The sequence below is a fragment of the Bos javanicus genome, chromosome 5, assembly GCF_032452875.1.
Source record: "Bos javanicus breed banteng chromosome 5, ARS-OSU_banteng_1.0, whole genome shotgun sequence".
Classification (NCBI taxonomy): Eukaryota; Metazoa; Chordata; class Mammalia; order Artiodactyla; family Bovidae; genus Bos; species Bos javanicus.
The window spans coordinates 27,095,650-27,106,397 of NC_083872.1; the positions used below are offsets into that span (position 1 = coordinate 27,095,650).

Here is a 10,748-nt window from a genome sequence, read left to right on the forward strand (position 1 = left end):
AAAAGCAAGGTTCGTTTTAACGGGGGGGAGAAAGAAAAGAGGACATTCAGAGAAGAGGTTGAAGATATAGAATATTTGTAGTTGTTTTCCTACACCTGAGGAAGGCATTGCTGTTGCTGCTGCTACTGCTAAGTCACTTCAGTCATGTCCGACTCTGTGTGACCCCATAGACAGCCCACCAGGCTCCCCCATCCCTGGGATTCTCCAGGCAAGAACACTGGAGTGGGTTGCCATTTCCTTCTCCAATGCATGAAAGTGAAAAGTGAAAGTGAAGTCGCTCAGTCGTGTCCGACTCTTAGCGACCCCATGGACTGCAGCCCACCAGGCTCCTCTGTCCATGGGATTTTCCAGGCAAGAGTACTGGAGTGGGGTGCCAACGCCTTCTCCGGAGGAAGGCACTATAGACATATAAAGCAGCATGAGACATCTGTTGCTTGCTCTCTAAGAACTGTAGGTAGGCAGGCCTATGGCAGTATGTGAAGGCATTAAACTGGCACAGGACAAAAGGAAAAAAGGTGGGTGGGGGCAGGGGACTTCCCTGTTGGTCTAGTGAAAACTGCGTTTCCAGAGCAGGGGGCATGGGTTCAATCCCTGGTGAGGGAACTAAGATCCTGCATGCTAACAAGGGATAAGTGGGGAAAAAAAAGGAGAAATGGCATATTGCATATTCCACCCAAGTTAGTGGCAGATCCAGGTTAGGAACTCAGGACTCCTGAGTCCTAAACTGGGTGCTATAACAAAACCAGAAAGAATATAAACTGTGCTCCTCCATGCTCTCCATGCTTCCCATTACAGACTAGGTGAGAATATGATGGTCACAAATGAAACAACTTCAGCAAACACTGTATCAATAAGCACAAAATATGCTACAAATCATGTCCCTTAGTGCCAAAGGAGGGTGCTATAAGTGACCTGTGGGGTTTTTTTTCTAAGAATTTTTTCTGGTGATAGCATATTCATTTACATATTTTTCCTAGATCCTGTAAGGAATTCATAAGACTTAAAGAAAACTTGGAAAACACAGAAAAGTAGAAAGAAAAAGAAGACTGCTTTTGAGGTCCCATCACCAAACAGAATCACTAATTATTATTTTGGAATACTTCCATCCAGTCTTTTTTTTCACTAGGCATAGACATTTTAAATTAATAAGTAAACATGTAATTTTAATATACAAAATATGCAAAAAATTCAAAATTCAAGAGGTTAAAAAAAATCAGTCCTTTTCTATCGTTTTACCCGTCTTCAGCCACACGGTTTCCCTCCCATGAGCCATTCTATTCATAGATTTCTGTTTCCAAGTTTATAAGAAGTTTATTTATTTGTATACTGCATCTCCCTGAGTATGGAATCACTAATCATGGCAATGCCATACTAGTCATATACTGCATTTGGTGAAGTAATCTTTAAAACTGGGACTTTAATATTTTATCATAGAATGGTGGAATTATAGGGTTGGAAATTACTCAAGAGAATCATTCATTCAACTTCCTGAGAAAATTAAATAAATAAACTCTTAAGAGTTCAGAGTTAGAAGAGCCAAGATTATCATGTAGATTTTCTGAATTTCCTGTTAGTGATCCCTCCAATACAACATATTACAGCACATCCACTCAAAATATTGCAAGTAAACATCGTAATGCTTACGACAAGCCTCCCCTTGTTTTTTTTTTATATTTATGGCCTCTCCACAGTTTTGAAGCAAGTCATAGTTTTTATTTTTTTAAATAAGCTTTATTTTTTCAGAACAGCTTTAGAGTTACAGAAAAACTGAGAAGGTAATACAGAGTTTTCATATTCACCATACCCTGTTCCCCTATTGATAACTCTTACATTAGTATGGTACATTTGTTACCCAAATAAGCGGATATTGATTCAGGATTATTAACTCCATACTTTATTCATATTTCCTTGGTTTTTACCCAATGTCCTTTTTTTCTATTCCAGGATTTTATCCAAGAGGTCATGTGTTTCCTTAGGCTCCTCTTGGTTGTGCCAGTTTCTCAGACTTTGTTTTTGATAATCTTGACAGTTTTGGTTGGGTATTTTGAAAAAAATTGGTATTTGTTTGCTTTTCTTGTGATCATAGGTTTATCTTTGTTTTAACATAACCCTAGGCTTGTCAACATATGTTCATATAATATTATCTGTTTCTAATTATTTGTGGTGTTTCCATAAACTTCACTTTTTTATTATTTTAATTGGAGGCTAATTACTTTACAGTATTGTGCTGGTTTTTGCCATTGACATGAATCCGCCACGGGTGTACATGTGTTCCCCATCCTGAACCCCCCTCCCACCTCCCTCCCCATCCCATCCCTCAGGGTCATCCCAGTGCACCAGCCCTGAGCACCCTGTCTCATGCATCGAACCTGGACTGGTCATCTGTTTCACATATGATAATATACATGTTTCAATGCTAGTCTCTCAAATCATCCCACCCTCGCCTTCTCCCACAGTCCAAAAGTCTGTTCTTTACATCTGTGTCTTTTTTGCTGTCTCACATATAGGATCATCGTAACCATCTTTCTAAATTCCATATATATGTGTTAATATATAGTGTATTGGTGTTTTTCTTTCTGACTTACTTCGCTCTGTATAATAGGCTCCAGTTTCATCCAACTCATTAGAACTGATTCAAATGCATTCTTTTTAATAGCTGAGTAATATTTCATTATGTATATGTACCACAGCTTTCTTATCCATTCATCTGCTGATGGGCATCTAAGTTGCTTCCATGTCCTAGCTATTGTAAACAGTGCTGCAGTGAACACTGGGGTACACGTCTCTTTCAGTTCTGGTTTCCTCGGTGTGTATGTCCAGCAGTGGGATTGCTGGGTCGTATGGCAGTTCTATTTCCAGCATAAACTTCACTTTTAATGGCTGAAAATCCCTTTTTTGTTATTTAAAGTCTGTATGACCTTGAACACATTCTAAACTTCTCTGAGCCCTTGGTAAATAGTGCTCACAGCATTGTCATGAAAAAGGCAAGTGGACTGTTGAGCAGAGGCAAGACAGAATGAAACTTATGTTTAAAGATTATTCAGAGTGCTGTTGAAACTAAATTATGGGGGAAATAGGTGGCCACCAGGGAAGTCCTATATACAGAGTACATCATGTGAAATGCCAGGCTGGATGAATCACAAGCTGGAATCAAGACTGCTGGGAGAAATATCAACAACCTCAAATATGGAAATGATACACACTAATGGCAGAAGAGTGAAGAGAAACTAAAGAGCCTCTTGATGAGGGGTGAAAGAGGAGAATGAAAGCTGGCTTAAAACTCAACATTCAAAAAACTAAGATTATGGCATCTGGTCCCATCACTTCATGGCAAACAGAAGGGGAAAAAGTGGAAGCAGTGATAGATTTTCTTATCTTAGGCTCCAAAATCACTGCAGATGGTGACTGCAGCCATGAAATTAAAAAATGCTTTCTCCTTACAAGGAAAGCTATGACAAGCCTAGACAACATATTAAAAACCAGAGACATCTCTTTGCTGACAAAAGTCCATATCGTCAAAGCTGTGGTTTTTCCAGTAGTCATGTGTAGATGTGAGAGTTGGATCATAAAGAAGGCTGAGCAAGAGGAATTGATGCTTTTGAACTGTGGTGCTGGAGAAGATTCTTGAGAGTCCCTTGGACTGCAAGGAGATCAAACCAGTCAATCCTAAAGGAAATCAGTCCTGAATATTCATTGGATGGACTGGTGCTGAAGCTTCAATACTTTGGCCACCTGATGCGAAGAGCAACTCACTGGAAAAGACCTTGATGCTGGGAAAAATTGAAGGCAAAAGCAGAAGTGGGCAGCAGAGAATGATATGGTTAGACAGCATCACCAACTCAATGGATGTGAATTTGAGCAAACTCTAGGATATAGTCAGAGAAGGCAATAGCACCCCACTCCAGTACTCTTGCCTGGAAAATCCCATGGATGGAGGAGCCTGGTAGGCTGCAGTCCATGGGGTCGCTAAGAGTCGGGCACGATTGAGCGACTTCACTTTCACTTTTCACTTTCATGCATTGGAGAAGGAAATGGCAACCTGCTCCAGTATTCTTGCCTGGAGAATCCCAGGGACGGGGAGCCCAGTGGGCTGCCATCTATGGGCACAGAGTTAGACACGACTGAAGTGACTTAGCAGCAGCAGCAGAATATAGTGGAGGACAGAGGAGCCTGGCATGCTGCAGTCCATGGAGTTGCAGAGAATCAGACACGATCTAGTGACTGAACAACAACAACAAACACAGGATCTACATAAATGCGTATTTACACAGGAGAAGTAGTCCAGGTAGGTTGAGGATTTCTGGAAAAAGGGCCTTGCTGAACCGTGAAGTGGCAGGCACTCAGCTGCAGCCTACTGGGGAGAATGGCAGACGGGAGGAGTGGAGAAATGGTCTTCCAGGCAGCAAAGTGAGCAGTCCCGAGCACAGCCCTCAGGGAAGGGGTGGGCCTCCTCAGGAGAGGCCAGGGCAGCCAGGCGCTGCTGTACACACTCAGCTGTTAGCCGCGCTTCAGGGTCTGCATCCCAGCAGTCCTCCAGGAGCTCTCTCAGGCCTCCAGGGTCCTGGGAAGAATGACCGGGAGGCAGGCTTTACTTCAGAACCCTGAGTGGCCCCAGCGTTAAAAGGCATCCTTGATGGCCCAGGTCTCAACACTCCTCTACTGTTCCTTCCTGGAGCCTCCTTCCTCCCTTTCACCGAAATCACGCCTTTCATTTCCTCTCTTATGAGAAAAGTTCTCTCCAAAGAGTCCACCTTTTCCTCTGAGATGCTAGTTCAGACTCATTAATGGTTTAACTGCTCCTTTCTCTCAGGCAACCAGCGTCTTCTGCAAACAATACCTAGCCTTTGTTACCAAACCCAACAGACACTTGAGCAGTGGAAACTTCAGATCAGGTAGCAGCAGAAGGGGCCTCCTGTAAGGAAACTGTTTTCAGCAGAAACCCTGAAATTTCACTATTCAGGCACTGTTTTAACCTTATCCCTAGTTCTGGCTTTAATTGGGTCGTGACAGAAACACAGAAGTGTAAAACAGAATGAGGAAATTATTGGATTAAATATTGGGCTCCAGGGGACTTCACTGGTGGTCTGGTCGTTCAGAATCTGCCTTGCTATTCAAGGGACATAGGTTCGATTCCTGGTGGGGGAATTAAGATCCTACATGCCTCGGAGAAACTAAGCCCAGAAGTCACATCTACTAAGTCTGCATGCTCTGGAGCCCAAGGAACACATCTAGAGAGTCTGTGTGCCCCAGTGAAAGATCTCACATGACGCAACAGAGATCCCACGTGCCACAACTAAGACCCGATGCAGCCAAATAAATAAATGTTTTTAAATTTATTCTTCCCTGGTGGTACAGTTGTTAAGAATCCACCTGCTAATGCAAGGGACACAGGTTTGATCCCTGGTCCAGGAAGATTCCACATGGTGTGGAGCAAATAAGCCCATGCATCACAACTAAGGAAGTTCGCTGGCCCAGAGCCTATGTTCCTCAACAAGAGAAGCCACCGCAACGAGCAGCCCACGCACCGCAACTAGAGAAAGCCCAAGCGCCCCAGTGAAGACCCAGCATACACAAAAATAACAAATGAATAAATACTTTTAAAAAAATGTTAAAAAACAAATATTGGGCTCCAGTGTACCAGGAAAGCAGCCATCTTGGGGGCAGAGCTCAGACCAGAAGCAAAGCCAAGGAGGGCTTCCTGGAGGAAGGAACTGAGGAACAGGGCAAACTGCTGATGGAGAGAAGAGGCATGGACAAGGCAAACCTGAGCAAGAGGAAGGTGTGTGTCTCAGGAACGGGCTATGTGAGGCTTACAGTGGAAAGGGATGAACATGAGTACAGAGCAAGTTTGCCCAGCTCCAGCTGAACATGAGCCAGGAGTGGTGGGAGACGGGAAGGGATAGGAACAGGTGGGCTGTCCTGGTGCATAGGTCCCTGAAGCCCATGTCGAGACTCTCCAGGTCCCCAGCCCCCCAGCCCGCACCCTCTTACAGTGGTCAAGCAGCACCAGGTGGATGGAACGTGAGGGCGCCTCCTCTCCTCCACCGCCAAGGTCCATAGCTCACAGGCAGTGGGGGCGCTGCCCAGTTCTGCCTCATAGGCCAGCTGGAAGGGTGGTGGTCTGCTGTCTGGGAAAAGGCACATGAGGCTAGATGTCAGGTAGCCCAAGGGGTGCCTTCTTGTAGAAAGACCAAGAGGGAGAAAGGTAGAGCTTCCTGGGTCAGGATGTAGGTGAGTCTAGAATGAGCACGTGGGGCACGGGGGCGGGGGGCAGTGGGGGGCAGGGAGGGGGCCGCTGTCACATCCATCCTCACCAGGTCGCAAATCTGGGCAGCGACTCATAATCTCCCACAAGAGCAGAGCCAGAGAGTAGATGTCAGCTCGCCGCAGGGCTGTGCCCCAGTCCTGAAGGTCCAGAGTTTTGTCCAAGAGCTCCGGTGCCATGTACCGCTGGGTACCAGCCTGGACGGCAAGATCATCTCCATGGCAACCCTCAAGCCCCCGACTAGACTCAGCAGCACCCCGTACACTATAGGTGCTGCCGCACTGTCGCTGCTCCGTCATCAGCACCACCACCACCATCCTGGGTCTCTCCCTCCTCCAGAGTACTGACCTCCATGATGGCAGCCGGCCCTCGGGGTTGACTAGGGGCCCAGGTTGGGGGCTGGGCGAGGCCAGGGAGCACCAAGGCGAGGCCCAGATCTCCGATGGCGCATGACCCATCGTCCCGAACGAGCACATTCTGGCTGCTCAGATCTCGGTGGGCGATACCTGGTTTGTACTGGCCTGTGGGAGAAGCCAGGCTGAAGGGGCACGGATCTTCTTCTTTTGTCATTTTGACCCAATCCTTCCCCTCCAAGCTAAGGGAAAATCAGAAACAGCAGCATGGCTCCTGACTCCCATGACTTCTGGCCCCCAGCTCACCCACCATCCTGCCAACGTTCCTCATGGAGAAACGCCAGGCCCTGCGCCAGGGACAGTGCCATCCGCAGGGAACTGCCCCAGTCACTGGTGTGCTGGGTCAAGTAGTGGCACAGGGAGCCCTGGGGAGAAGCAGAGAAAAGAGGGGGACACACAAAGCTGGAAGAGGCTGATTCACCCCAAGGAGCAGAGATCAATTGTCAGACTTCCCTCCGCGTCTCCCAGCAGACTTACACACGGCACACCCAGAGCACGGCAGTAGGCAATGCAGGAGTGAGGGTGTACATCACTCAGATTGACAGGAAAAATAGTAGCTCTAGTTTAAGTATCCTGAGCACTTGGCACGTGCCAGGCCTCCTGTAACCCTCACTACAACCCTGGGAGGTGGGTACTCTTGTCATTCCTGTTTTATGGATGAGGAGCTTGCTGGAAATCCCTGGGCAAGAGAGTTGTACAACCTGACCCCCCAGCAGTCTGACTGCCAGCATCACTCACCTTTAACCACCTTATACTGCCTCACAGGACTTGGGATAAAGACAGAAGAGGCCGAGTAGGCTAGGTGGGGGCACCCGCATGAGTCACCTGGCCTGGGGTGTCACCCCGTAGCAGGGCGTGGGTGGGGAGAGCCATTGGGTAGAGCAGCTGGTGTGGAGCAGCTGGGAGGAAAGGAACAGTGGAGTCCCTCATTCTACAGACATTATTGAGCGCCTTCAGTGTGCCCGGAAAGTTAAACAAAACCAAAAAAGTGGTGATTTTTGAGCTGGGCTGTGAGGTATATGGTCAAAGAAGAGACTTTCCAGAACTCAAGATTTCAGAGGCGGAGGAACTGTAGGTGACGATATCCCAAGTCCTTAGAGGCCTACAAGGCTGGTGCGGTCTGCCCCTGCCTATCTGTTTCTCTTCATCCTTTTTGCTCATGATCCTCCCTTTGAGTTACGCCTCCTTAGTCTTTTCTTATAGGACCTTTTCAGCACTTAATTCACTTGACACTTTACATTTCTTTCTGTGTTTGCTTGATCCCGTTCTGTCTCCCCTACTACTCTGTAAAATCTGGAAAGGGCAGGGGCTGGGTGTGTTTTTTTCCAGCAACATATTGTTCATCAATATTAGTTGAATGGATAGATGAATGAATTTGGAAGTCTGTGCCCAGAGATCTGTCTTTAACATTGGTTTTCCTTAAGGTTGGGAATATGAATTGTTTTGATTTCTCCCTTTCCTTGTCTATATATTGTAAGTCAAAATTATTAGCAAGTACTGCTTATAATAATAAAAAGAAAAAAAAAACAAAAAGCATATTTAATGTTCTGGAGAAAAGGCAATCTACAGCAAAGGAACAAGCCTCAACAGGGCCTAGCTGCCACCACTCCCCGCCCCACCTTCCCACACACAGACAGTCCTTGGTCCTCACCTTGGGGTGCAGTTCTAGTACCAGCAGGGGCCCACAGGGCAGGGGGCCAGGGCAGCCCCTGCTGGCGGTGATAAAGCGGACAATGTGGTCATGCTGTAGGCCTGGCAGCTCGTACAACGCTCTCTCAGCTTGGAACTGGGCCACAGCCCTCAGGGGGAAGGCCTTGATGGCTACCAGCTTGCCTTGCAGCTGCCCAGCCCACACCACTGCGTGACCTCCTTCCCGTATGACCTGGTGGGGACACAGTGCTGGGTTTGGGCCGGGCTTCCTCTCCAGCACACTCTCTGAGAGTGCCCAGAGGCCCCCTCCCCGCCATCCCTGGGCACCTGGGAGAAGCACAGCTCAGGCAGCTCCGGCAGCTCAGCACTCCAGTCCCTGCCTGAATCTGACTCTGGCTCGGGCTCTGGCCCACCTCGCTCTCGGCAGGCCTTCCGCTGCAGCAGGGCTGGGGCAGAGAACAGCCTTAGGGTCAGGGTACCCAGGCATGGAGACTGGGAAGTGATGGGGGTCAGGAGAGCCTGGAGAGGGGTCAGAGCGCTGGAGCAGTGCCTTGGGGGGGGATCACAAGGTGGGGTGGGGTAGAGTAGTACCCAAGATGCTGCTGCTTAGCAGCAGCAGCAGCAGAAGCAGTCCCAGCAGCAGCAGCGCTATCCAGGTGGACTCCCCTGGAGGTTAGAGCAAGAAAGAAGACTGGGTGAGCCCTGCCCCAAACCTTGCTCTCTGTTTCTCTCCCTCTCCTCAGAGAATTGCTTCTCTACCCACCCCCACCCTGGTCACAAGCCCCCTTATCTTCCAGTCACCAGGGCAACCAACTTCTCAAGGCCAGGAGGAGGGAAGCTTAGGACAGCGGTAGGGTGAGAATTGGCCCTGGTTCTAACCTCTCATCTAACCTGGGCCCCAGCCCCCACCTGGCTCCAGCACCTTGGGTGGCTACCTGAAATGGCCTGGGGGCCCTCCAAACCAGGTGTCCCAGGGCTCCCCAGAGGAGGCAGATGGCTGTAATTGGCATTGCAGAAGTCAGCGCCACAGGAGCAGGTGAAGAGAGTAGAGCTGGGGCGAGGATGGGCTCGGGGACTTGGGTCACAGCGGGGGGACTCACAGCCTGGCTCATCGCTGTCTCGGCATCCTGACGCAGAGGAGTTGGGAGAAGGAGGAGAGAAAGGGAGGGACAGAGTGTGTACGGGTCTGGGAACACAGAGGGCATCCCTTCCATCTCTCACAGCCTTTTCTTTCCCTCCACACATTCCATTTCTCCTGCCCTCCTCAGCGGCCACCCCCACCCAGGATGAGCCTCTCTCCCACCCGGGTATGCCTGGCAGATGCTGCGCCGTTCACCTTGCATCTCCACCTGTGCCTGGTCTTGGGTCAGGTTCCAGATTCCAAAGCAGCAGCGGCTGTAGAGGCAGTAGATAACCCTGGGGGGGCCCGGCCCTGCATCCAGCAGCTTCCCCAGGTTCTGTGTGCTTCCCCGCACTCCAGGGGCCTCGAAGAACACACAGGTCCGCCTGCTGGGGGGTGCTGCGGGCCAGGGTAAGGGGAGGGGAGGGGTCAAGATGGGAGTGAATGCAGGGGCAGAGACAGAAGCCGGGAGAGAGACAAAACATGTTTCGTATTGCAGAGCTAGCCTGGTAAAGCCACAGGAGGAAACAGGGTCAGCAGAGGCCTGGAACGTGACCCCCACCAAGGGAACACCTGGCTGTACCCTTCACCCTCACTCACCCACTCCACTCATCACTCTTCAAGTGCTCCCTCCCACGATGGGTGGCTGGAAAGACCCTGCTTCTCCCTGTAGACACTTACCTTGCACAGCTGTAGGAAGCAGTGCCCAGAGCCCCAAGACCCCCAGCATCATGCTGGAGCGGGCAGCAGGAGCCAGCACAGCTGTCCCTGGCCAGAGCTTCCTTCAGACACAGAGCACCGTGGGGCTTCTGATCCTTCAGCCCCCAACTCCACCCGCCTCCCTCTTCCCTGTCTCTGTGGGGGAGACGGCTGCTGTGGGGGAGAGGATGGGTGTGGGGAAAAGCAGGGAGAGAGGGAGGAGCAGAGAACCAGTCCTGTATCTTCCTCTGTTCAGCCACCTCCTCTTTTCTCTGTAAAGTGGGAGGAGGGGGCCTTAGAGTTCCCACTGAGAACAGAGTGATGCCAAACCTCTGCCCTTTGCTGACCCTAGGAAAAAGTGCTGGCTGCTGTCAGCTCTTCCCAGGCTGGAAACCCAAGTGAGGTTAAGTGCTCAGAGCCATTCACCTGTTCCCAAAAGCCCTTCTACCTCTTATTTTCTGGGCTCAGATCTGCGGTTCTGTGGGCACAGACAGGCTTCACAGGCCTAGACTTTTGAGTTGACCTGATTTTCTAAACTCAAGGGTCAGGAAAGCAGCTGTATAAAATTAGAGTTTTTAAAAAATCACATTGAAAATAGGTG

General features: G+C 49.4%; 1 protein-coding gene across 4 annotated transcripts; it reads right to left on the minus strand.

The window, feature by feature from the left end:
• Positions 1–967: 967 nt before the first annotated feature.
• Positions 968–10,705, minus strand: AMHR2 (anti-Mullerian hormone receptor type 2). Of its 4 annotated transcripts, none has more exons than XM_061415924.1 (11): positions 10,130–10,705; positions 9,665–9,847; positions 9,264–9,455; positions 8,920–8,994; positions 8,656–8,774; positions 8,330–8,560; positions 6,929–7,043; positions 6,614–6,786; positions 6,315–6,462; positions 5,992–6,128; positions 968–4,561 (listed from the first exon to the last, which is right to left on the minus strand). In XM_061415924.1, the coding sequence occupies exons 1-11, from the start codon at positions 10,179–10,181 to the stop codon at positions 4,352–4,354; spliced, it is 1,635 nt and encodes a 544-aa protein (XP_061271908.1). In that variant the 5' UTR covers positions 10,182–10,705; the 3' UTR covers positions 968–4,351. The 4 variants fall into 4 exon arrangements, with proteins under 4 accessions (XP_061271908.1, XP_061271907.1, XP_061271909.1 ...); XM_061415923.1 differs by having other exon boundaries at positions 6,303–6,462; XM_061415925.1 differs by lacking the exon at positions 6,315–6,462 and having other exon boundaries at positions 4,471–4,561.
• Positions 10,706–10,748: the final 43 nt, after the last annotated feature.

Excerpts from the sequence above, each read along its gene's own strand:
- AMHR2 (XM_061415923.1), bottom strand. The coding sequence starts at position 10,181 with ATGATGCTGGGGGTCTTGGGGCTCTGGGCACTGCTTCCTACAGCTGTG. Across the intron at positions 9,456-9,664 it reads GGCACAGGTGGAGATGCAAG|GATGCCGAGACAGCGATGAG; the intron begins GTGAACGGCGCA and ends CCTCTGCGTCAG. Across the intron at positions 6,787-6,928 it reads TGAGGAACGTTGGCAGGATG|GCCAGTACAAACCAGGTATC; the intron begins GTGGGTGAGCTG and ends CTTCTCCCACAG.